This window comes from Danio rerio, chromosome 25, assembly GCF_049306965.1.
Source record: "Danio rerio strain Tuebingen ecotype United States chromosome 25, GRCz12tu, whole genome shotgun sequence".
In the NCBI taxonomy this organism is placed as follows: domain Eukaryota; kingdom Metazoa; phylum Chordata; class Actinopteri; order Cypriniformes; family Danionidae; genus Danio; species Danio rerio.
The window spans coordinates 34,212,347-34,240,331 of record NC_133200.1 but is presented as its reverse complement, the minus strand read 5'-3'; the positions used below and the strand labels follow the sequence as shown (position 1 = coordinate 34,240,331).

Sequence of the window (27,985 nt, the reverse complement as noted above, 5' to 3'; positions counted from 1 at the left end):
CAGCCGACGCGCGCTTTGAGGAGCGCAACAGGAATATGAATGCAGGCGGCTGAAGCATCTCTTCCACATAATCACGGCAGGGCGAGCGGCTTCCTGATGTACTTGCGAGTGTCTTCTATTCATTACCGATCTAAATGGGATAATCTGGTCGGCGTGTATTGCTGCAGAGCCGACGCATTCACGAGCCTGCGCTGCAACATTGAATCGAATTAATTTGCTTCCCCAACTGTGGTTGAAAAGATCTTAGCTTGGAAGTGTGCGTGAATTGATGTGTTCGTCGGAAGTAGTGACAGGATGAGCGCGAGTCGGACTAAAGGGTAGTGTGTGTGTACCGTATAGCGAGTGTGAAAGAGGAGTTATGGAAGAGAGATCATAGAAAATGAATGCGAGTGTTTGAGGGTGAGTGAACGAGGGAGAGAGAGAGAGAGAGAGGAAAGGGGGAGGTTTCTTAAGTACTTGAGCATCAGTGACTGATAGAGGACAACATTGCAAGAGAGGTGTTGTTCATGCGTCCGTCTCTAGCGTTATCTGTGCTTGCTCACATGGGGTAGGAGATATGCTGCACGCTACGGGGGCACAGTGGGAAAAGCCTGGCAACTCTGCAGAAGCTTTTTATAGACATATGGAGCAGCAATAAGTCCAAACGGCATCATTTCCGGACCCAAAGCCACACAAGCCGAGAGAACTACTGAGATATTCTGCATGATTTGTCTTGAATTGGATGTCCGGAGCTCTCTCTGTCTCCAATTGATGGTACTTCATTGCAGGATCTGTCAGGATCACTTCTGAGTGAAGCAATTTCTGGCTCTTCCTCCCAGGTGTCACGTTGGATGCGTTTTTTTTCTTGCTCGATTGGCAGTGTGACTTGTTCTTACTATTCTCAGTGCACTTTTTTTTTTGGCAGACATGTATTCCTCACATCAAGTACTGATGGCTTCAGCACTGAAGGCTCTTCTCCTGGATGAGGATGCATACGTAGATGTGGAGAGTCAGTGAAAGGACTTAAAGATGTCCCACTTAAGGTAGTAGACTGATGCTCGGCATGTCAAGAACCTCTCGAAATAAAAGCTCAAAAGGGTGTTTTACTTATTTATTTTCCGGCTGTCTCAAGAACAAAGACTCTTTCATATTGAAAATGCTGCTGTTTGATTTAATTTTAACATCATACAGAATTGATCAAAGCTTTGCTGAGAGCAGTTTGTCTCAGTGCTGAAACTTTTTGCGTTTTTTCTTGATGCTCTCTTCCTTTCTGAACGTATTGAGAGATACTGGACGTTCCTGGACTGAATGAAAAGTTTCCTAACATCAGCGTTTCCTCAAACAGCTATGCTAAGATGCCCAGACCTGAGAATGGTTCTTTCATTCAGATAGGGTCAAACAACACTGTGGTGGGCTTCAGACATGAAGCCCGGTGTCCTGTCCCCTCCTGGCTGCCGCTGTCCTCCCCGTGTGAAGGATGTTTCACGGCTCAGCACTAGGACCGACTGAAGCAAGCAGAAGCCCTGACCGGCGAGCGGAGATCCGCAGGCACATTAAGATGGTCATGGAACAGCTGGAGGAAGTTCTCGTTGAACTCAAGGACGTGGCGAAAGAGCTCCGGGAGGTAAAACACTGATTCAAGGCCTATTTTGAAGGTTAGAGACTGCAGGGTTTAAACGAACGGGTGTCCGGTCCTAATCCTGGAGTTTCTGTTGAGTTAAGCTTCAACTTGCAACAACTGGATTTAACTGAATGCTTCAAGACTTGTTTAGCTGGTTCAAGTGTGCTCAATCAGAAATAAACTGTACAATCTTAGAAATAAAGGTACGCCAGATGTCACTGGGGTGGTACCGTTTCAAAAGGTACACATTTGTACCTAAAGGGTCCATATTGGTACCTCAAAAGTATGTATTAGTACCTAAAAAAATTAAGAGGAACACTTTTGTACTTTTTAGGTACTAATATGTACCATTGAGGTATTAATATGGGCCTTTAAGGTACCACCCCAGTGACAGCTTGCATACCTTTATTTCTGAGAGTGTAGAATAATGGTCTTCCAGGAACAGAATTGGGCACCTCTGCTTTGCAAGCTACCTTTAGTGTGTCTTTGGTCCTGGCATGAGCCCTACATATTACCCAGTAAGACGTGACATATTATTAAATTACACAAGTAGCTATGCATTACTGATTTTGCAAACTGGCTTGCAGCAGAATAACAGTAAGGGTGCTTTCACATCTAGACTTTTGTTTCGGAACCTGGTGCATTCCCCCAGTTTGTTTGGCATATGTGAATCCAGCAATCATGCTCAGATCCACGCTAAAACAATTCGTCCGAGATCGCCTGAATAAGGTGGTCTCGGCTCAATTGAAATGAACTCTTAAGCGGATCGATTGTAGTGAGAAACTAGTATGATCCAATAAATTAACGAACCAGGCTGTATTATGGTTGTGTAATAGGCATATACAACTATATGAAGAGAGAATGATGTGTGGGGCAGGATGCCATCATTCCTACCTGTAAATGTGCATTTCATGTCAAATACGAAAATGAAAGCATGCTGAACTATCAACGAGAGCTATTTATCCGTTGACCGAAATGACCGACCTGCAGTCTAGGTTTATCCGTTATTACCCTCTATAATGTAAAGCCTATAATGCCAACGGCTATGTATGAGAGAGTCTTACTTCTGATTTCTATCTGGTGACGATGTCTGCATGTCACTATTCAAAATTAAAATGCAGCTTTTTTGCTTATAATGTCTCTCATCGTCATAAATTTAAATAAGGACGCATGACAGCTGAACGGGACTCTGCAAAATAAACGGTGAAACTCTGACCAATGTGAGGAGAGTTTACACGCACGTCACTTGTTTTAGCTCTTTTGGTCCATTTAAAAATGTTGCCGTGTGAAAGCGAAGCGCACCAAGAACAAAAATAAACATTTTAACAATTTTAATCCCTGTTTCGGAACAAAACAATCAATCTACATGTGTGAAAGCATCCTAAGAAGGCAATTCATAATACTATCTAAACTATGTGGACATAAGTAGCTACCTAAACAACAGTGTTTAACAATATGTTTAGCAACTTATAACAAGAATGAACTCTGGTTCTGGAGCGTGATCCTCAAACAAACACACCTGAAAATCAAACGTAATTCTTCAGGATTGCTTGAAAATGTTTAAGGACTGAACTTGAGTTTCCTGAGTCCTAAAATTTGCTTCTGACCCAAATTGACACAAGCATTGCTTGCCACAACCTGACATGCACAATTTTTTAATTAAATTTTTACGAAAAGAAAAACAACTTTTACACCCAGTCCAAACTTACCCCACAGCCTTTACTTTCAAACCCAGCTGAACTCAAACTTAAACAGCATCAATGTGAGCATAACCTGCAGTAAGACATGGGCCGGTATAAGATTCTGACGGTATGATAACCTTGGATAAAATATCACGGTTTCATTTGACGTTAATGTGATTACTGATCTAATAGATGCCCTTTTTAAACGACTGGGTAAAAAACTAAAACCTTTTCCCCCTTTGAGCACAAAATATTTTATCTGCTGTCCTTATTAGTTTCAGAAACACCGATTTCTTTACAATTTAAAACGGCAATTTGGATATATTTTCTTCTGGAGATACTGTTGTTCTAAACACAAAACAAAAAATGTAAATAAAAAATCGTACATATACTATATTAGCAGTAGAGCAGAAAATTTTGGCGGTTTTAAAAACCTTGACTTTTCCACCCCGCAGTATACCTTGAAAACGGTTATCGTCCCATGCCTACCTGCAGTTATATTAATTTATTCATTTACTTCTTTATTATTACCTCTTATTGTCGCCTGTCTGATACAATCTATCTCTGAATATGTTATTTCTGGGTCCAGCGTTCAATTGTGAGCAGTGGTTTGGAAAAACAACCGTGATAGCCTGATTAAAAAGAAATGAGTAGCCTAATAAATCAGTTGGATTTTACCTCATCTTTGTTGAAGGGCTTCTGCACACAAAAAAGAAATGCTCTGGTTGAACACGCAGCGTAATGAAGTGAGTGCTTTTCTGATGGATCTCATTTCTATAAGATGGATGTCTGTGCAATGTTATAAACCTGTTCTTTTTCTATCTGCTTTTAGAAAAAAAAGTGTACTCAAAATGAACGGGTGCTCTGGAGTGCTGAAATGTCAATCACTTGAGATCACTGTATCCTATAACTTTTTGAGTCTTATTAGGTGCATTGGTAAAATTCACATTGATTTTAAATGACTTGAGACCCAAGGCCACCAATGCAGAACCTGGTCCACGTTTGAGGCACATCACAGTTTTAAACCGGCCATATACTCAAGGGGCAGTTGTAACCTAATAGATAGCGAGTTTGGCTTGTAAGGAAAAAGGTTGCTGGTTTGATTTCCGGCCTCGATTCACACTCTCTCCATTTTTGATAGCCAGCTGAGGTGCCCACTGCTCCGGCTGTATGCTCACAGTGTGTGTTTATGTGTGTGTGCTCTCACTCCTCTTACTTAAAATATGTGTGTGCACTTGGACTGGTTAAAAGCAGAGGACACATTTCAAACCGTATTTGACAAGGCTCGCTTTACACACTTATATTTGGAATGCATCAGGGCAGTTCATCCATATCAAAGTACAATCTGAATGAATGGGGTATTCCTAATATCTCAAATACTTCTTGATTAACTTGCAATTAAGACCCAATCCCAACTCTGTTTTTGTACCCCTACTCCTCCTTGGCCCTTGAAACAGAGTGTGAAGGGGAAGGGCTTCAAAATTTACCCCTAAGAAATGGGACACCACTACAACACCTGCACACGTCATCATTGCCCAATCCCAATTCAACCCCTTAGCTCTTCCCCTAATTCTCTTCAGCTTGAAGGTGTAGGGCTTAGGGGAAGGGCTAAATAACAGCAAATTCAGTAGATTAACTCAATAACATGCCAGCACTTAAAAAAGTCCTTTAAATCAAGTTCAAATAGCTTTACAGGAGATCAATGTGGAGATCGGCTGACATTAGTTTTGTGTTCCTAATTATTATTTCAGACCCATAAAGGGAATTACTGCTAGATAATGATCCAATCACCTGTATTTTCCCTGTCATGGCTAGGCATGTATCAGCAAACTAATAAAGCCCGATAAAGCCCTGACCTTACTGAATAAACAGTGTTCCACCAGGTCAGAAAGTATAGTTTACTGCTGAACAACTCATTTTATCATGGTAAAATAACACAGAAATCTAATATAAACACATTTCAATCTCCTCCTGAAGCTCCAACGGTCTGCTTCAAGAAACTGTCAATCACAACTGTCAATCATAATGACACACCCCATTTTTATAGCATTAAATAACTGGCTAAAAACATACTGTTTACAAAAATGAAGACCTAAACCTATATCAGCGTGATAACCAGTGCCTTAATAGACAAAACTATCTTTATTGCAAGTCTAATGATTTTTTCATTTTTATTTTGGGCTCGTTCATTAACACAGAGGAGGCGGGCTTTATGACTTGTACTGCAGCCAGCCACCCAGGGTCCGATCAAACAAAGAGGACCTTCACTCAAAAGCAGGCATGTGGCACACTTGGAACAAGCAGATCCCTTCCCCAAAGAACCATAAAGGCTGATTTATACTTCTGCGTCAAACACATGCTACGGTGTTGACGCATAGTCCTACGTCGTGGCCTTCAGCGTTACTGACGTGCACCTCTCAAAAAATGTAACTACATGTCGCATTGACGCGTAGCGCAAGCTCTGTGATTGGTCGGCTTGGTAGCGCTGACAAGTCTGAGTGGGACCGAGAGTCGCGCGAATGGTGTGACCCCGATGGAGCGATTGTTTACAAGTGTGGAGTCCCGTGAAGGAGCTCCGGATGGAAACTTTTGTTTTGTGTTTACCTCATAGTTAAAGTTGTTGCACGACCGCCGGTTCTGCCTCAAAATGAGCGAGTTTGAGCCACTTGTACATCCCGGAAGCATTCAGAAAGAACAAAACACAGGTGAAGAAACTCGACACAGAGACTCATTAACACTTCACTACCAACTAGCGTCCTGGAAGTGTTAATGCAGACCAACAGAGACAGCGCGCAGAAGTATAAATGCACAGCTACGCGTGTTGCTTGTGCCGTGGGTTATACCGGTCGCTTGACGCAGAAGTATAAACCAGGCTTAAGACTATACAGAAGTCTCAAACTCCATTTTTGGAGGGCAACGACTCTAGATTTGAGCTCCAACCACCTCCAACTCACACTTGATTAGTAGTCTGTAGTAGTCTTAAACGCCATTGGATCAGCTGTGTTTGATTAGGGTTGGAGCAAAACTGTGCAGAGCTGCGGCCCTCCAGGAATCGAGTTTGAGACCCATGCTGTAAAGACTATTGCCTATTTTGACCAGAGGTGGGACTTTCTTCCATGTGGCAGCCATATGGACCATTCCCATTTCGTTCAAATTAATGTAAATATGCGAGTCTTTGTGTATCTATAGTCTTTGTTTAAACCCAAACCCACTCTGTTCGGCCTTAGGTTTTTGGTTTCAAGGATGAGCCCTGAAGAACTCTAGAAAAAACTCTACTGCCCCCTTGTGTACTGGAGTTTGTTATTCCCCTAGTAACCAAGGAATGACAGGACTACAATGAACTGACAACTATCTGATGTTAGATGTAGCATATTTTAGTGTGTGTTTTTAGCTTCAAAGCATCTACGTGGAATGATCACTTGACGCAAATACAGGGAGGATATTTCATATGCACACACACACAAGGTCAAAAACACATCCATGCCCTTGCGATACGTCCACCTAGGGCTGTTGACTGGACAGCTTGTCACCCAAACAGCAACCAACAGATAGATTAACAAGCAGAAAGACTTGCAGAATGACACCCCATACGAGCAAGATGTCATCTGTGATGCCTAATTATCACCCGGCGTATCAGACAATAGGCCGACATTGGCGAGAGCGCATCCGATTTCCTCATCTTCTCACCTGTCAGCGTCTCGTCTCCTTTGCAGTTATCTCTCTTTGTGCTGGCCGACTGCTTTCAGCATGATGTGAGAGGACATCTCCTTAATTAATCTCTTTCCTCGGGTGGATATCTATCTGCCTCATTACTGTCACCGAGTCTATGAGTGTCCCAGACTGGCATTTGTCTCATCATCTCAGTCACAGCTCCACTGGATTTGTCTCATTTGTCTCCTTGGCCAAGTTCAGGCATCACCGGTAGCTCTGCCGCTGTTGCCTGAGTTAACACCTCCATCTGTCATTCACACCTTGCAGCGGAGCCTTATTGTTACTACTGACATCTTGTTACTGTTATTAGTTTTGCCATACACTCATCTGTCTTTCAGCTGTCTCTTATTCCATGGATAACGGTCAAACATTTGTCGTGATTCGGAATTCTTCCCTGACAAATAACGAGTGCACTGCTCACTTATAGGCCTTCCTTAATATTTGCAGATCTTTTTGATCCTGCCTTCATCTAGCTATTAATGTGTTGTACCCCTTCCCCTTGGCCCTACGCCTTCAAGCTAAAGAGAATTGGGACACCCCTACCCCATTCACGAGAACATCTTTCTTGTGTTTGGTACCCTTTCGAAAAGGTGCCGAAAAAGTCGTACGGTTTGGTTCGGTACGCCTTTTGACAGTGGAAACGGCCGTAAAAACGCACCAAACCGAACCGTACAACTCAGTGGAAACGGGGCATTAATGTATCCTTGTTTAATTTGTGCGTAAATAAATATCATTTAATTTGCCTTCGTCCATTTTATTATATTCATTTTGCGGCAGTCCCGCTGGCCTAGGATAACGGCATGAACCCGAAGTCACACTCAAATCCTGTCCTGCGCCGCACTGTAGCATCAAGTCTTGTTTGAAATAATTTTGGTCTCAGCGTCTAGTTAGCTGCAAGAGCGCGGTGATATGCATTGCCACAGCCATATCACCCTGCAACCCAAGACTGGTTACTCACTGAAGCTAAGCAGGGCTGAGCCTGGTCAGTACCTGGATGGGAGACCACTAGGGAACACTAGGTTGCTGTTGGATGTGGTGTTAGTGAGGCCAGCAGGGGGCGCTCAACCTGTGGTCTGTGTGAGTCCTAATGCCCCAGTAAAAGTGAAGGGGACGGTATACTGTGAGTAAGTGCCGTCTTTCGGATGAGACGTTAAACCGAGGTCCTGACTCTCTGTGGTCATTAAAAATCCCATGGCACTTCTCGTGAAAGAGCAGGGGTGTAACCCCGGTGTCCTGGCCAAAGTCCCTCTATCGGCCCTTACGATCATGGCCACCCAATCATCCCCTTTCACCGAATTGACTCAATCACTGTCTCTCCACTCCACCAATAGCTGGTGTGTGGTAAGCGCACTGGCGGCGTTGTCCTGTGGCAGCCGTCGCATCCTCCAAGTGGATGCTGCACACTGGTGGTGGTGTGGAGAGACCCCCCTCATGATTGTGAAGCGCTTTGGGTGTATGGCCATACACAATAAATGCGCTATATAAATACACATTACATTACATTGGTTTAAATTATTATCCAATATCAAATGTAATGGAAATGCAGTAGGTTATTAAATAAGTAAAAAAAAATGATATGGCGATCTGAAAATTTCGTACGTCGTCCAACACTAAATGCAACTAAAGCATTATGACAAAAGTCACCAAAGAACATACTGAGCAGAACTTAACTCTAAATCTTTATTTTGTCAGAATACAGCATGCGATGTGGATTGAAGCACTTTTCTCCCATATTTAACCAGCCAAACCTTCGACGCAATGCAAGTCACTTTGCATAAAAATGCATAAATGTATATGTAGATGGATATGAAAATGTATATGGGGATTATTTTCAAAGCAAATAGTCAGCAATGTATGATGAAAAATGTATGAGGTAAGATCTATCAGATGTGTTGGAGCCTCTAGCAAAACCCCAGATGAAAATCCGTGGAAAAGAAGCCCATTGGTGGTAAAGGGTTTGTTTCTCATTGCTTTGGATTCAGGATTCCTCTCGCAAAAAAAAGTTTAAATTGGCCAAATTGTTCTGACTCACACTCTGTTCCAAACACTCTGTTTAAAAAGCCTTCAGGGAAGGTTTGGCAATTATCTGACTCTACGACCTGGGGTTCTGCAGGTAAGATGACTGAGAGACAAATCAGATAAAAAAAAAAAACACACACACATGGATTGTCGCTTTTAGAATCGCAAGGGATTTGTTGCACCAGCTACTTAATTAGATTTAGACAAGGGATTTGGATAAAACTCTAAACTGACTTTTTGCTTTAATGGTCATTTATTATAGATTGTGAAACACTCTACACTGTCACGGTTCATGGGTCTGTGTGTTCTTCCTGTATGTTATGTGTTATGACGTACTGTATGTGTTGTGGTGTGCGTGCATGGGTGGGTGTGTCTGTTTACCTTTTCAAGGTAGCATGCCGTCTGATCAGCTGACCTAATCAGAGAGTTCCAGGTGATGCCTGTTTTGCGGGCTATAAAAATGTCTGAGTTTCACTGCTGGCTATCAGTCCGTTGTTGTTTTCATGTTTCTGTCTGAGTAATGTCCAGGGGTCCGTTCTTTGTACCTCGCTTAAATGATCTAAGATGATTTTGCAGATCCTGGACCTTTTAATCTTGATAACTGATCTCTGGCTAGTTTGTTGAGTTGCAGGCTTAATGCTGTGTTCACACCAGACGCGGAACGTGCAGATAAATCGTGCTATTCGCGCGTAAATAGCCGCGTGAACAAATTCACTTCAGAACAGACGCGGATTCGCGTGGTGGGCAGGGCTTCTGTCTGCCCAGTGACTGTAGCTTCGTTGCTAAAATGCTAACATGGATTTTATGAAGAAAATAACAGTGTTTATGTGCTTTATGAAGGCTGAAAAACAGCGTCGATACGTTTAGGGTCGTGTCTGAGTCCACTACATGCTTTCAGAGGTGCATCCAGCTTGGTGAGCTCATAAACTCCTCCAGAAACTGAACCTGGATCACGGAGGCTTTCAACAGTGCTTCTGACTGAGCCAAACCCAGTTTGATGACTTGTTGTCGGTGTCGCCTGGAAGGATTTCCGCCGGGAGACCACCAACAGGTTCTACGTCACAATCACGCCCCCACAAGAGCAAGCTTCTGATTGGTTAACGCGGCGCGAATGTCCGCTGAAGTTGAGATTTTCGAACTCGAGAGATTTGCACGAAACGCTCGTTAAGCACTTCAAACGTGCAAAATGCTCAACTCGCCCCGCGCCATTCGCGCGTATCGCGATATTCGCACCGTGCCATTCACGCGTATCGCGCCGCAGGATGTCTATTCGCGCGTTTGCATTGACTTAACATGTAAATCACTCGTTCTTGACGCGCGTTCCGCGTCTGGTGTGAACGCAGCATTACACTTTCCTGTGTCAAGAGAATTCATCATGTATTTCAATGCATATCAATGCATGTAGTTCTACATTTAGAAAAGATTGTCTTTATTAAACTAGTCTAGGCCTACTCAAGTTTTTTTAATCGGCGTAAGGAATAACTGCATTAATTTTGCACCAAAAAAGCATTTTCATATCGTAAAGGTCTTTGCAACGTTTGTGAAGCATCAAATCACTGGTATATTAGCAGTCAAAACACGTGCATGACTGCATAAATTATTATCCTTTAAAAAAAAAAATTTAATATTGATGAGGGGCGGCGCAGTGGCGCAGTAGGTAGTGCCGTCGCCTCACAGCAAGAATGTCGCTGGGTCGCTGGTTTGAGCCTCGGCGTTTCTGTGTGACATAGTCCCTCCAGCGTGTCGTGGGTCTTCCCAGACGCCTCTTCCTGATGGGACATGCCTGGAACACCTCCTTAGGTAGCTATTCAGGAGTTATTCGAAACAGATGCCCAAGCCACCACAGCTGACTTCTCTCGATGTGGAGAAGCAGCAGCACTAATCCAAGCTCCTTCAGGGTGACAGAGCTCCTCACCCTGTCTATAAGGATGTGCCCTGCTACCCTGCTAAGCAAACAAATTTCAGCTGCTTGTATCCAAGATCTTGCCCTTTCAGTCATAACTGAAAGCTCATGACTATAGGTAAGAGTAGGAACATAGATTGACTGGTAAATCGAGAGCTACGCCTTACGGCTCAGCTCCTTCTTTACCTCAATGTACCGGTACATTAACCGCATTACTGCTTCACCAATCTGCCTGTCAATCTCACGTTCCATCCTTCCTACACTCAAAACCTCAAGATAGTTGAATTCCTCCATTTGGGTAAGAGCTTTCCTCCAACCTGGAGATGGCAAAACACCTTTTTCCAGTGGAGCACCATGGCCTCAGACTTAGAGGTGCTGATTCTCATCTCAGCCACGTCACTCTGCAGCAAATCGCCCCAGTGCTTGCTGAAGGTTCATGTTCGATGAAGCCAACAGAACAACCTTATTTGGGAACAACAGAGATAAAATCCTGTGGTCCCCGAACTGGACGCCCTCCGGCCCAAGGCTGCGCACAGAAATTCTGTCCATAAAAATTCTTTCCAAAAGAATTACAAACAGAATTGGTGATAGAATTCTGAACGGATTTTTTTTTTCACTGAACAAAAATATTTATATAAAGTAAACATTTTTAAGAATATGTTTCTTGAAAAATATCCGATTTGTAAGAGAAAAAAAACATTATTTTTTGATTTGATTTATTTAGTTTCGAACAGAAATATCAAATGAAAATTCTTTAACAAAAATGCATTTCAACACGGTCGAAGATGGAGCAAGATGAAGCTTATTACTTTCCCATCTTATCACCACACACATCATTCGTCTATTACTTAAACTTATTTCTTCTTTTATTATCTCTTCTGTTTTTACATGGGACAAATGAGCTTTGCAAGAGACAACTCTGATATCTTACACATATCATTATTGTAAATTATATACAATATTGGGCCTAAAACTGATCCTTGTGGTATGCCACAATTTACATTTAGGTATGAAGATTTATGATTGCCAATGTCCACGATGTCACCGACTCGGTCCCAGACATTCCCCTCGCTGGCCAGCAGACGCCGCCATCCCCGGACTTCTAAGCATTACATCATCCACCTAAACTGATTGTGCACACATCAGAACTGAATTCCGTTAACGCCTCACTGCGAAGTCTTGTTCAGCCATGGCCAACATTTCTGACCGGTATTCCCTGCCTGATCTCCTGTGCATAACCCTGGACTGTTTCTCACTCTGAGTTGCCTTCTGCCTGCCCACGACCCAAGCTTGTTATACGGACTCTGAACCACGCTGCCTGCCCTCGACCCACGCTTGTTATACGGACTCTGTACCACACCGCCTGCCACTGATCTATGCCTGGTATATCACCCTGTGTCTGTCAGCCGCCAGCCCCTCGACCAATATTGAATGCTGTTGATGTGAGTTCGCACTTTAGTGCGTGTTGTATGTTTGTGATTGAACTGTGTCTATTAAATACTGCAAAATGGATCCCTCCCTGTCAGTCTCCTCGTTACACACGAATTGTTGCCTATTTTTTAAATAACTGCTTATCCAATCCAAGGCTACTCCTCCAATACCATACCTTTCTAATGTACTTACCAATATATTATGATTTATTGTATTCAATGCCTTCTTTAAATCTATAAAAACTACCTTTTTAAAACTAATAATCAAAATGCATAGGTCTAATTGCAGCATACAAAAATCACATTTATATTTAATTTCTTCCACGCTTTCTATAGATTCCAACCCACTGACTTTGCTTTCATGGCTGTTACTGGGCTACTGTGTTCATCTGCATGGCTTCCGGCCAATAGTTATGAGCAGCGCCTCTTACAATGACCATGACACTTGTGAATTTCTATAGGTCAGCATTTCTGCTTTGCAGCGTGCACGGCTCCTGTCATGTCACAACACTCTCCACAACAGTTTTCTCAGCTGATCTCCCAGTCGAGCAGCACTCTGATCTCCAATCAGTTAGTGTACAGTTGGCAGCGATGCATTAAACATGAAGCGTCTGACAGCAGCGCACAGGGCACAACCCCACGAGAGATGATCTAATACCTCTGCCAGACAGTCCCAAAACATCTCTCTCTCTCTGATAACCACACTCCGCTTAAGTGATACATTCGCAAATACAGTACAGTCCTTGCTTGTCTGAGAAAAGCTTGCCATTGTTTGTGTATTGTGCTCTTTGGAGCAGCAGGTGCGCTGCGAATGGAAATTGGGGCTGTTGAATGCCTGTCATTTGGGTTTTTTCTTCCTGTTTACGTTTGACTGCTCATTACCGAATCCCAACAGCCTGTGGTTCGCCGTTTGAATAGCTGATCTGCTATATCATAAACACTCAGCCCTGCCACATCCTGCGATGAGCGAGTCTGGCAGAGGCGCTGAAATCAGAAGCTCAGAAAAAAACAACGCAGTGCTTTGTCATCAAAATACAGAGGAATCAAACGCATCCTAAGCTGCTTAACATTGACAAAAGGCACGTAATGAATTGTAAGTGGCGCCATGTGATTGCATTACAGCTTCATATACGCACGCCGCACTAATCATAATGTAACCGTGCGAGATCTCCGCTCCTGTGCTTTGTTTTGGGTCTGAATTGTGCGTGTCAGCCTTGAGTCCATGCTCTGAGTAAGGCGAGAGAAGGAATATTGATAAGCGTATGGTTGAGTTCTTATGTAAGATGCAGTTACTAGCGCAGCAGGAGGACAAATTCCCTTCAGCACAAACAGATATTAAGTATTCCACTGCCAGGGGGTGAAATGGGGTTAGATGGAGGGAAGGATAGATGTATGTACAGACACATAAATGTGTATACATTAGGGGTGCGACAGTACACAAAATTACGTAATGAGTATTTACGCTACAGTGCTAGTGTTTAGTTTGGGTTCATTTTCCTTTACTGCTAAGATACTGAATGACTTGCCTGAGGTAAATGTAATGCAATGTGACATTGTTTCCTAGCTGTTTTACTGTCTACATCTTTCCACAGCTGAAACAGTGATTGAGCAATAGATTGAGGTTATAACTAGGATTATACTGTACTTTGAGGCCGCTAAATGCTTGATTCTGATTGGCTGATGAACATTCAATGCAAGGGTGTGTATTATTTTCACATATATGAACAGCTAATGTAGTTCCAGCCTGATCTCATGGGGAAATGTAACCATTTTACCATGTGGGTTTTTCTCAGGATGCTCCGGTTTCCCCCACAGTCCAAAGACATGCAGTACAGGTGAATTGGGAAGGCTAAATTGTCTGTAGTGTATGAGTGTGTGTATGAATGAGTATGTGGATGTTTTCCAGAGATGGGTAACGGCTGGAAGGGAATCTGTTGTGTAAAAATGTGCTAGATAAGTTGGTGGTTCATTCCGCTGTGGCGACCCCGGTTTAATAAAGGGACTAAGCTGACAAGAAAATGAATGAATTATATAGTTTCAAGTGAAACAGCATAGCCTAAAGGCCATTTTCGGGGTTTAAAGGGTACCTATGCACTTGAAAATCATCTTTTGAGAGCTGTTTGGACAGAACTGTGTTCAGTTATAGTGTGTCCATTGTCCACGTCTTGTCAGTTTAGTGGTTAATTCAGTCACATGGAAATGTGCGATTTTAAAAAGAAGGCACCCAATCCCATCCATAAAACCTACCGTCATTGAGGAATAAGCTAGTCATACTAAATTGTACGAATGAGATCTCACCTAATCATACAACCAGGGCCGGAGCAAGCTGAACTGCCGCTCTAGGCAGAGGACAATCACGCCGCCCTCAACCCCAATGTGAAAACGAAAGTGATCGGTTATGAAAATGAAGTGAGGTGTCGCGGACCTCTTTTCCGGTGCACTATGCACGGATATAACTGAGGACGCGCGAGTGCTGAGGGAGGGAGGGAGGTGTCGCGGACACTGCGCTCTTTATTCTGCCGCCCTATGCGTGGATATAACTGAGGACGCGCGGGTGTCGTGGACCTCAATTCTGCCGCCCGACACGCGGGTGCTGATGGAGGTGTCGCTGACGCCGCCCTCTCTATTCTGTCGTCTATGCGCGAATATATCTGAGGACGCGGGTGGTGAGGGAGGTGTCGCGGACATAACTGAGGACGCGGGTGGTAAGGGAGGTGTTGCGGACGCCGCCCACTCTATACTGCCGCCCTAGGCAGCCGCCTAGGTCGCCTCTATGGACGCGCCGGCCCTGCATACAACAATCAAAAGTTACAAATTGCTGTGAGATCGTGTTGGTAGTTCCAGGCAGAACTTGACCACAGTACCGTTTCGTATCACTACGCTGAATTATTTCAGTTATTTCACAGCTACAGCAATCAAAACTAAACAGAAGGTTTTGGATGAGTTGATATTTTGGATGAGACAATAAACTAGTCCTACACACAGAAGCTGCTTGAAAACAATTAAAATAATAAAAGTATTAAAATTCAACAGCTGAACAGTATCTTTCGGCGTGGAAACCTTAGTATAAGCAGAATGATTTACAACGGGGCTGTTGAATTATCAGTTAATACAATGCTACAGCCTGACGTCAATTAATCTCTATATAAAGAGGAAGGAATGATGGTTGAACTGAGACATTTATACAGCACTCGGTCATATCACACAAACGTGAGTTTAATAGCATTTATTGTTTTGATTTCCTCTAATTGTTTGAGGTTAAATTGACTAATTTCATAAAATTTTATTGATATAGTTTTAAGTGAAACAGCATAGCCTAAAGGCCATTCTTGGGGTTTTTCAAGAGTTCACACTTAGCTGATGATCTATAAAAAGCTTGTTTGGCATGCTGTCCCGGGAGAGAGCCCCGAGCTCAAGGGATCCTCGAGCCCGGGGCTTCCTCCCGTTGGCAGAGCGAGAGGGAAGCTTGAGCTCGGCGGATCTCAGAACTCCCCGGATGCAGTAGGTAAGGGAACAAAAGGGTTAGACAATGCTTGATTGTTATGCATGTTGTATATCTTTGGATGGTGGGAGGAAACCGGAGAACCCGGGGAAAACCCACGCGGACACGGGAAGAACATACAGACTCCTCACAGAAACGCCCACCGGCCTGGTGGGACCAGGGCTGGCAGTGTTCTTGCTGTGGGGCTCACAGTGCTAACCACTGGGCCGCCGTGCCGCTCGATCAGACTTAAAGGAGAAGAATAGGGGAGGAAGGGGGGTTTCTTCCAAACGAAGATAAAACGGAATGTAAACTGTGGTTATTTATAGTAGCTTAGGGCTCATATGATTGGAAGATAGTGATTAGCAAATACGAGACCGGCCGTGATAAATCATAAGCGCGTGATCCTCTCGAAATTAGTTCATGAATAAACTTCACAAAGGGCACCTATAATGAAAATCATCTTTTGAGAGCTGTTCAGACAGAACTGTGTGCAGTTATAGCGTGTCTACAGTCACATTGGGGTTAAATAAAAACAATAAGACTATTTTTTTTAACAATTTTCTGACGTAAAAAGTGGATCCTTCCCATTTTGAGGCTGACCGCAACATGACGTTCCCCCACCCACCGAATTGATTGACAGTCGCGTAATAACATGTCTCCATAGTAAAGCTGCGGTCACACTGGGCTTTTCCTCCCATAGACTTCCATTCATACACACGCGAATGCGTCAGACCGGAAACGCAGGGTCATGCGTTAAGTTTCGCAGGTCGCTGTGCAAAGTTCAAGCTTGGTGAACCTTTGAAATCGCACCACTTGACTGCGTGAGACCAATCATGGATCAAAGCACGACCTCTCTGGACAGAATTTAAAAACACGCTCACTTTTTTTAATGTCTAATAATCTTGTGTAATCCCTCCCCTTTTCACAGCGCTATACGACAAAATTTCGCACACACAAACTCCGTGACCGTAGCTTTACGCATATAATCATATCAACAAGACAGGACGTGCACAAAGCAACTGGGATTAAAAGATCCGTTCAGCTCTCTGTAATCATCGATCTTCAAATGTCGATCACTGAAAATATGAAGCATAACATTTCATTCAAACACAAATCACCCAATACAAAGATTTTAATCTGTCAGCATCCGTTTATGAATATATAATGAGCCTCATTTTAATGCTAATGATGTTGGTTGAATAAAAGCTTTAATCTGCATCTATTCTTGACAGTCATGTGGATTCTAAAGATCTGGATCACAGCACATTGGCAAAATCTGTATCGTTCGTTTGTCCATGCAAGTCCGTGTTTGGTTGAGCCATATCATTTGAAATACATACAAATATTGTCATATCAGATTATTAGAATAAGGATGTGTGAGTTCTGCACATGCAGCGGCACAAAAAACCCCGTGCATGTTCAGTACAGATGAATGCTGACCTGAAAATGCCAATTTTTGGTAGAGCTACAGTATGTGTACAGTTATTCACCTAATATTATTCATGGCCTAGCTCAGCTACACATCCTGATTCTACAGTCAGTTTGGAGAAAATAATATGCAATATCTTGGTATCTTCTCAGCAATACTACACATTTAAAGTTTACCATTGGAATTGCAGGGTGTTGCTAAGCCATTCTGACAGATTTTTTTTTGTAAGTGGTAGCCAGCGTATTCTGGAAAGTTGCTGGATGGTTGTTTACTAGCGCAACACAAAATCTCTCTAATATTCAGCTCCATTCATGTTGCATAAGTTTCTCCTTCAAATATGGCGCTCCTGTTTATTTTATAGTTTACTTCGTTTATAAGTTTTGGTGAATTGGAGGCTGATTTGTGCATTTTCTGTTTGTCTACTACTTTTTAAGTTTTCAAAAAAAGTCATGTTGTAGGAAATGTATTTTATACAATTATTTTTATTGAATGAAATCTTGTACAACATTCTAAAATAGTTTTCACATGAGATTGGGCTACATTTTTATCATCTACAAGGTGAGTTGCAGGTCTGATATCTTTAAGGGGTCATGAAACTCCAAAACACTTTTTTTTAAGATGTTGACAGTCATATATGTGTCCCACGCTGCTATAAACACTCTTAGGACACATCTATTTCACAAAAATTAGTGAAAATTGGTTGTTTTTGCGTTATTTCGAGTAAATTTGTTTTGAAATTTTTGAAGCTGCGTCACGGCCATTAGATCATTGCGTGTATTCCAGTGTGTAGACTGGATGTCTGTACTGGCGAGTGCATCGTGACGAGTGTGCAGCATTAATTCATGAGAAACACTTGGTTCAAACCAATCCGCGCTCTCTATTTTGAATAAGGTGCAGCTTCATTAATATGCATGATCGTTTCAAAGACTGTTTTAACTGTTGCAGTGTTCAGACGGCAGAGAGACGCCACGTTGTGTTGCCAAAACAAGTGGAAGAAGAAGAATTGCTTGAAGACACGGGTCGTCAGTGTTGTGTTTATTATTGTGCTCAACGAAGGTTTTGTTTTTATTTTCCGCTATGAGAGTGCAGTGGTCTTTATTTGTTTATTCAAAGTCAAAGTTGGTAAGTATCGTCAGCCGCTCTCTATCAGTGTTTAAAGACATACCTTAGTCAAAAGGATTTAGTAATTATTAATCAAATAAAACTAATCAAACTATTACCGTTGTTTAGAATTTTCGCTGCTTTTTTGACAGGATAGTCTATACACACACAGCTTGTGACGCTACCTACCGAGTGCATCTAAGTTACCGAGAAATGCAGAGTTTTTTTCCTCTCATTCGCCATGGAGTATCAAACACTACATTAAAACTACACTCTTTCAGCAGTTTCTCACATCCAATATCTCGTTTGTCACGATGGGCATGCAGGAAATGTTCCTGAATGAAAGTGAAAATGCCAAACTGCAGTTACAGTCCACAAATTAAGAATTTGGCAAATAATTTGATTACTGATGTCCATGTAAACACAGTCACTTGTCTTTCTCCCCTGTGTTTTAAAACCTTCCCTTTAAAGGGACATGAACCACATGAAAAGGGGAGTTTCAGTACACGCACAAACACAGACCCAGGGGAGAAAGACAGCGACTACGTTTACATGGACATCAGTAATCAAATTATTTGCCTTAATCTGAATAAAACAATACGATGAAGGTTGTTTACATGAGTTTTTTGAATGTTCCTTTAATGATCCCGTTTTACATGTTATAGCACATAATTCGATTAACTTCATTAAATTGTTGCCACGATATCCACATTTTCTCCAGAGTTTAATGTAATTTTGGGTGTTTCATTCTTAATTTGTGGACTTTAACTGCAGTTTGGCAGTTTCACTTTCATTCAGGAACATTTCATGCATGCTCCCCGTGACAAACAAGATATTGGATGCGAGGAGCTGCTGGAAGAGTGAAGTTTTATTGGAATTTTTGATTCCGCACTTTGTATGGGAGATAAAACCCCTCTGCATTTCTCTGTAGATGCAGAGAATAGCGTCAAACAGCCGCGTTTGTACAGACTATCCTGTCATGCAGCAAAAATACTACACGACGGTAATAGTTTTAAATAACTTTGCCTTTGAATAAACATGAACAAAAAAACACTAATCACACACATACCAAATCTGTAGAGACAGGACAATCGAAATCAACAAGTCCAGTGGTAAGTCCAGATTTCACCATTTCCAGATGCGAAAAGTTCTCAGGTAAAAAAATTATAACAATATGTTACAAACATATTGTTGTCACATGTTAGCTGACCACTGTAATCCACAATGTAAGCCCACACGCAGCCACGTGTCCATCGGCTATCGACCCATGTCTCCAAACAATACTTCTTTACTTCCACTTGTTTTAATTACGGTTGGCGACAGTATTAATGAAGTTGCACCGCATTCACTATAGAGTGCGCTGATTGGTTCAACTAAGTCTACTCAAAGACGTCACTTTGAACCAGCCAATACAGCTTCAAAAATTATTTTCAAACCAGAACCAAATTTACTCAAAATAACTCAAAAACAACCAATTTTCACTTTTTTTGTGAAATAGATGTGTCCTAATACTGTTTTTAGAAGCGTGGGACACATATATAACTGTCAACATCTAAAGAAAAATGTGCTTTGGTGTTTCGTGACCCTTTAAAAAGTAACAGCAAGCTTTTTAAAATGTATGATTAACATATTTTTGTTGTTGCATTCAGTTCAACAGAAGACATTTAGGTTTGGGTTGCTACATAAATAATTTGTTAATGACCTTAACTAAAGCTGAGCAAAGCATTTCTAAATCTAGTTCTCAGCATGCATTGTACTGTGTGCAACTAGAAGGGCATTGTAAATATTGGTTTGAAATATACATGTTTTTGAGCCAGAAGAAACAGAGAGAAACTTGTAAATATTTAATGCTCAATTATAATGGGATTTAGAAGAGTTTTTATATTGGTAAATTGAGGGTTTGCATTATGCTGAACTGTGTGCTTAGCTTGACGACTGCTGCACAAATCCCGTATTTAATATTGCTTTACTTAATGAGCAATTATTGCTCAAATGTCAGTGTAGTGATCTACTTTTACCTCGCACTTCTGCCAAAGTCATATCATGTATACTACTACAACTGTATTATTTAGCAGCAGACTAATGTTATGGTGTACTGTACTATAATAGTATGCAATCTGAAAGCTGCTGCTAGATGTAAACCTCATCATCTCTTAGTTTACTCAGTTGCACTTTCTGTCATTATTTACTCACCCTCGAGCTGTCCCAGATCTGTACTTACTTTTCTCGAGGAAGAAAAAAGCAGATATTTCAGGAATGTTTTTGTTGCATAATATCGCCCCATTATGTTTTTCAGGCAATACCTTCATTACTTTCATTACCTTGCTGTTTCAAAGCGCAAATATAAAAGGCCTGCAAAGTTTCAATGATCAAAGTGCAAATAAATTGAGTTATTGTCTCCTAAAAGGAGAAAGCGATTTTGAACTGCCTGAACAAAGGTTTGACTCTCAAACACCGTCGTAGAGGACTGAAAGAGTTTGCTTTGTGTTGTCAGCATGTTGCAAAGATGCTGTGAAAGCAAATATACGCTTGTAAAGTATGAAGGTTTATGCTAGAATCTAACTAATAAATGGAGATGCCACCAATACTGCTCACATTACTGTGGAAGAGCTAAATTCTAATATATACTGAACTTTTGGTTTCTGACAAGATACCATAGATGTATACACTAGATATCGCATAGGGAACCTGAGCATGCGTCAATAGCGCCGCCACATTGGTACAGTGCTTCCAGGAAAAATGTCCTTCAACTGCACTAGTCAAGACAGGGTTATTACGAGAAGATGCGGGACTTTAGCGCTGTCTACGGGTGTAGTAACGAGCAAACAAAGAAAACAAAGCACAAAGGCAAAACATTTCATAGGTATGATTTAGTTTATGTTTTTGTATGTTCTGAACTTTTGTGCTAATCAGGTAACGTTATTGATGATCATACAGTCACTTACTGCATTCACCAAAGATCATTGCTGTAATCTCACCTGAACATATTGTGGATGTAAAACTATTGTAAGAGACAGGCACGTGCACACATAGGGCTCAACCTGTGCAGTGCACATGCCCTTTTTAGTCTTTGATAGGAAGTGCCCTTCCAAAATTATGAAAAGTGCCCCCGCGACGCGGCACACCTTCGGTCCCGCCCTTCAGTAGGCGCGCGACAACACCGCTCTTGAGTACGCGAGCGACAACACAGCTGTATAACACGTCAATTTCTTTTGCAATTTTCTTACGTGCGTCGCCGCTACGTCGCCGCCTAAAATGTTTTTTATGTGTCGTCGCCGCTACCTCGACGTCTGCCCTCCCATTCACTCCTATTCAAAATTCGACACGTTGAGGCGGCGACGTAAGGGTCGACTGCTCCTTCTCCTTCTCCATGTGGGGCTGAGAAGTGGCACGATCCACTCGCCATACAGCTGATCAGTAAGCGCACGATAACACCGCTCTTCAGTACGCTCCACCCCCCCACTTCCCTTAAACTCTTCCAAAAATTTATCCTGCACATGCCCTTTGGACGGTCTCTGCACGGGCCTGGTAAGAGACATCTGAGCAACATCTGTAAAAGTAAACTAGTCATGCACAGATTGAGATTTTTCAAGGTCGTGACTGACAGATGATTGGAAATATGAGCACATGAACAAGATGTAACAAGATGTGCCACTTCACTGAATTCCCATTATAGGGTTGTTTCAACAAAAAAAAAAGAAAATTCTGTTATTTATTACTCGCCCTCATGTCATTCCAATCCGCTGAGACCTTTGTTCATATTCAGAAAACAAATTAAGATATTTTAGATGAAATCTGAGAGCTCCTTCGTGGACCGCAATGGTACCTAGATGTTCAGAACAGGAACAAAAAATATTGTCAAAACTTTCCATCTGATGTCAGTGGTTCAACTGTAATCACAAGAAACGCCAAGAACGCTTTTTATTTGTGTCAAAGAAACTGTAAAAATGACTTTGTTTGTATATGTCTTCCATTCTGGATTAGAGTACATGTTTGTTATGAGCAAGATAGTATATTGTGCTTTTGACTTTATGGCACGAATAACACTGTAGTGCCCATAGTAAATGGAGTGGTGTAAAGTAACTAATTACAAATACTCAGATTACTGTAATTGAGTGGTTTTTTCAGGAATTGTAATTTACTGAGTAGTTTTAAAAATGTGTACTGTTTAACAGCCATATCACTCTGCAGCCCAAGACCGGTTACTCACTGAAGCTAAGCAGGGCTGAGCCTGATCAGTACCTGGATGGGAGACCACTAGGGAACACTAGGTTGCTGTTGGAAGTGGTGTTAGTGAGGCCAGCAGGGGGCGCTCAACCTGTGGTCTGTGTGAGTCCTAATGCCCCAGTAAAAGTGAAGGGGACACTATACTGTCAGTGGGCGCCGTCTTTCGGATGAGACGTTAAACCGAGGTCCTGACTCTCTGTGGTCATTAAAAATCCCATGGCACTTCTCGTGAAAGAGCAGGGGTGTAACCCCGGTGTCCTGGCCAAAGTCCCTCTATCTATCGGCCCTTACGATCATGGCCTCCCAATCATCCCCTTCCACCGAATTGGCTCTATCACTGTCTCTCCAATCAATAGCTGGTGTGTGGTGAGCGCACTGGCGCCGTTGTCCTGTGGCTGCCGTCGCATCATCCAAGTGGATGCTGCACACTGGTGGTGGTGTGGAGAGACCCCCCCTCATGATTGTGAAGCGCTTTGGGTGTATGGCCATACACAATAAATGCGCTAAATAAATACACATTACATTACATTACATTACAACTCTCCTTTGAGTACATTTTTAGTGCAGTATCGGTACTTTTACTCCACCTGCAGTCACTACTTTATATTTTCGGTCACACTTTACAATAAGGTTCATTAGTTAATGTTAATTAATGCATTTACTAACATGAACAAACAATGAACAATACATCTACTACAGTATTTATTCATGTTAGTTAATGAAAATACAGTAGTTCATTGTTAGTTCATGTTAACTCATGGTGCATTAACTAATGTTAACAAGCATGGACTTGGATGTTAATAATGCATTAGTAAATGTTCAATTATGATTAATAAATGCTGTACATGTGTTGTTCATGATTAATTCATGTTACTAAATGCATTACCTAATGAACCTTATTGTAAAGTGTTACCATATTTTCTTGTCGATGGAGATTAGAAAAATCAGTCCTGTGATTCCTGTCAAATCATATTGCACCATACTGAACTACCTCAAGACATGCCAAAATTCAAGCTTGATTGAGAGCTGTGGGTTGAAAGCAAATACAGCAAACTGTATTACATGAAAGTTGCCATGGGTAATTTCCTAATTTATTTCATAATATTTATAAATAAATAGAAAAAAATACTTCAATTGTATTTACTAATGCATTCTATTTTTTGGAAGCAATAATGGAGTTCAATGCCGAATACACTAGTCATGCTGAACCTGCTTTTGCCTTGATTTTTATTCTTTAAGTGACAGAATGTAAATTTTTTAAAGATCTGATTTATGAACGACTTTTAATTAAAACATTTCATTTCAGTTTGCTTACAAACAAACAAACAAACATACAAACAAAAGGTTACATTAAAATAGAAATGAGAAATGCATTTCTGTTAAAGGCATTCCCCAACCCAATCATTTTCCCTCTGGGGGCCAAATCAAAGGATACAATGGGCCAACTTTGGCCCGTGGGCCCTAGTTTGGCCATCTCCGATTAAAAATGTCCAAGAAGATACTTACATGCAATGACCCAGAGACTGTTCAGACTTAATGTAACTGATGGGAAGATGATGGACTTTTACTGTATGATGACCAAAATGGCCTTAAACAATGACCAAATGCACTACAGAATATTACGTTTACACACACGCACGCGCAAATTAAATGTAAACGGATCAACCTTTCCCAGTGTTATACTCACTACTCTTGAGTACTTTTAAAAGGGCTACTTTTTACTCATACTTTGAGTAATATTTACAACAGATACTTTTACTCCTCTTGCACTACATTTTTGAGCAAGCAATTTTGGTTCCTTTTTCTGGACATTCTTTGAACAACTCAAGATCATTTCTGTATATTGAGGATGAGTGAGGTCTCATATTTCATCTCAAATATCTTAATATCAAGACTCAAAAGACTCCCACTTATTTAAGATGGCTTTTAATACTTAATTAATTTTTATCTGCACTATTGCTGTGTATATGTTTTGATTTCTCTTGTTGATTGTACGGTGTCCTTGAGTTGCCAGGAAGGCGCCTTTAAATAAAATGTATTATTATTATTTGTCTAAAGATGAACATAGGTTTCATGGGATTGGAACAATTTAAGGGCGAGCATTTATTGACAAAATGTTAATATTAGGTTGAACAAATCCTTTAACTAGAACAGGGGTGGCCAACCCTGATCCTGGAGAGCCACCTCCCTGCAGCTTTCAGTTGGTACCCATATCAAACACACCTGCCTGTAATTATCACGTGGTGTTCAGGTCCTAATTAATTGGTTCAGGTGTGTTTGATATGGGTAGCAACTGAAATCTGCAGGAAGGTGGCTCTCCAGGAACAGGGTTGGCCACCCCTGAACTAGAAGCTCTGCTTGGTAGAAAAATCATTTGTTTTATACAGAAATCTATAACATATTTGTAATTTTAATAGTTGAAAAATAATATACACTATCTGATAAAAGTCTTGTCATAGATCCCAGTTGTAAGAGCAACAAATAATAACTTGATTTCTTGTTTATTATTTGTAAAAGTGGCAGATCCCATTCATCACAAATACAGCAGAAGACATATTGGAACCCACTTGGAGCCAAGATTCTTACAGAAATCAGTCAAGTTTAGTAAAGAAAAAATCATGGTTTGGAGTTAAATTCAGTATGTGGGAGTGCGAGTGATCTGCAGAGTCGATGTCAACAACAACAACAGCCTGAGGAATCAAGACATTTGTGCTGCCCATTACATTACAAACCACATGAGAGGTCGAATTCTTCAGCAGGATAGCGCTCCTTCTCATACTTCAGCCTCCACATCAAAGCTCCTGAAAGCAAAGAAGGTCAATGTGCTACAGGATTGGCCAGCCCAGTCACCAGGCATGAATATTATTGAGCATGTCTGGGGTAAGATAAAGGAGGAGGCATTTAAGATGAATCCAAAGACTCTTGATGAACTCTGGGAGTCCTGCAGGAACGCTTTCTTTGCCATTCCAGATGACTTTATTAATCAGTGATTTGAGTCATTGTAGAGATGTATGGATGCAGTCCTCCAAGCTCATGATGGAGTCAGACACAATATTCATTCTGTTTCCACTGCAGCATGACTTTATATTTTATACTGGACATCATTTCTGTTAAGTGACAAGACTTTTGTCTTAGCAAGGTCAGATCTTACTGTCCTAATTAAATCATTAAAAATCAAGGCATGATCATATTATGGTCAAATAAGCGTAATCTAGAGGCATTTGCCTTTCATATAAGCCTCTTTTAATAGCAAATGATCAACTAGAAGTCAAGTTATTATTTTGTTGTTCCTAAAACAAGACCTTTCTCAGATATAAGTAGAATTTTTGTAATATATATCTGTAATATTTTGAAATATATGACATCCACAGATGAATTTATATGCTATTTGCCAAACATCAGATTACTTTATAGTGTCCAAATCCAACATGAGATCCACAAATCCCAGAGTTTCCAGAATCGAAACTGTACAAGCTACAAGTGCTTCATCCAGACATTTACTCCAGTTTTCTTTGTCTCCATTCAGGTTGTGGCTCAAATTGACAAGTTAACATCTGACATCGACCTGGACTCAGATGACGACCTGACACTAGTGTGCTGCAGCGAGGACCGCAGTGACCTCCTGCAAACCAAGACTTCATCCGGCAACCATTTACTGCACAATCCTCTGCTAGATACCCTCCGCTACCCAAACACGGCCAAGAAACAAGAGTTAGAGCTATACCGCAGAAGCTGTGGAGATCTACCCGCCCTCAACGGACCCCTGAAGGCCCCAAACAGCCCCAAAGCAACCTGGCTCTTCGGATCTGGAGGACGCCTGCATTACTACGACAAGACTCTATATCACGCGCTGTGCTGCGACGATGATGATTATGACGAAGGCAGAGGTGGAAGGAGCTCTTCAAGGCTGTCGTCCACTGATTCGGTGTTTACAGCTTCTCCGCCGAGGTTTCTGACGCCCAGATGTGACCGTAAAAAATACTCCAGCCCGGACTCGCAGAAGAGAGCCCTCCGTAGCTGCAGCACGCAGACCGTTTCTGATAAAAGCACACAGACACACTTCCCGTACATTCCCAGCCAAACAAAGAGCTGGAAGTGACTACGAGTACTAAAACCTACCCAAAGCATCCCAAAAAATCTGAAGTAATTCATCCACAGAATGAAACGTCTGTTGTTGTTTTTTTTACCGTCATGCTGTTCTTTCACAGGAAGCGGAACTAAAAAAAAAAAAGTAGAGATGCAAATCTGCCAAAGGACATTTTTATTCATAAAATTAATCTATGTGACAATTAAAATAAAATTTAAACAACATTAAAAATCTTTTAAATGTACATTAACATTCAAAGGTTTGGAATAGGCAGGATTAGTATGTTCACCAAGGCTTTACAGCTTTTAATACAGTAAAAATAGTGCATATATATATATATATATATATATATATATATATATATATATATATATATATATATATATATATATATATATACACCCATATATATATATAGTGCATATATATATATATATATATATATATATATATATATATATATATATATATATATATATATACCTGCATATATGTATATATACCTGACTAGAGTCTTGTCAACATACTTACTGGGGTTGTCGCTAGACCATTAATTCACATTACGATACTAAACCAGCTGAAGTAGCGGGATATCAAGAAGTATTGCGATACTGTAATTCATAACTCAAATCTATGAAATAAAGAAAATTGTCAGAAATACTATAGTTTATATGTTATAATAGGCCTATTTGAATTGAAATCATAATTCCCTTTTTATTTAAACATTTATTTGCACATCAATTCCCCTAAAATACAGTTCTTTTTGTTTATTTTGACTGACCAACAAAAATACATTAAAATCAAGGTACAAATTACAGCAAATGAAATCTGTAACAAAAAGATAAAATTAAGGCTGAATATAGTGGTCAAAAATGTGTGAAAAATTAGTTTCAATGTTTTCTGTTGCTCTTTTGTTTTGTTTTTTTATCTATTGTTTTTTTTTTTTGTCTTGTAGAGTGAGAATCCAAAGTAATTCAAAATTTTACTTTGTGAGTCGTTCTTTTTAAGAGATTGTTACGGTTGTTGTACACTGTAAAAAAACATCCATAATTTTACGGTTTATTTTTGGCAGCTGGGGTGCTGGAAAAAGAATGTAAAATAACGGCAGTTAAATTACAGAAATTTACTGTAAAATAACAAATATAAAATTACAGAAATTTACTGTAAAATAACGGCCGTTAAATTACTGATATTCACTGTAAAATAACGTAAATAAAATGACAAAAATTTTCTTTAAAATAACGCCCGTTAAATTACAGAAATTTACTGTAAAATAACGGATATAAAATTACAGAAATTTACCAGAAATTTA

The 27,985-nt window shown here is 40.9% G+C and overlaps 2 protein-coding genes across 2 annotated transcripts in view; both read left to right on the top strand.

Annotated features, from left to right (window-relative positions):
• LOC141381016 (uncharacterized) overlaps positions 1-27,985 on the top strand; it is a 191,831-nt gene that overhangs the window by 120,626 nt on the left and 43,220 nt on the right. Inside the window, exon 3 of the mRNA XM_073943292.1 lies at positions 21,504-21,560. The gene's annotated coding sequence lies outside the window, so the exon portion shown is untranslated. The remainder of the gene's footprint in view (positions 1-21,503; positions 21,561-27,985) is intronic.
• Positions 30-26,799, top strand: LOC101884359 (inhibitory synaptic factor 1). Its single transcript, XM_005170718.6, has 2 exons — positions 30-1,603; positions 26,113-26,799. The coding sequence occupies exons 1-2, from the start codon at positions 1,457-1,459 to the stop codon at positions 26,683-26,685; spliced, it is 720 nt and encodes a 239-aa protein (XP_005170775.1). The 5' UTR covers positions 30-1,456; the 3' UTR covers positions 26,686-26,799.

What these genes read in the sequence shown, in the direction of transcription:
- LOC101884359 (XM_005170718.6), top strand. Translation starts at nt 1,457, where the DNA reads ATGTTTCACGGCTCAGCACTAGGACCGACTGAAGCAAGCAGAAGCCCT. An exon ending in TGGCGAAAGAGCTCCGGGAG is followed by an intron (nt 1,604 to 26,112) that starts GTAAAACACTGA and finishes GTCTCCATTCAG; the next exon opens with GTTGTGGCTCAAATTGACAA.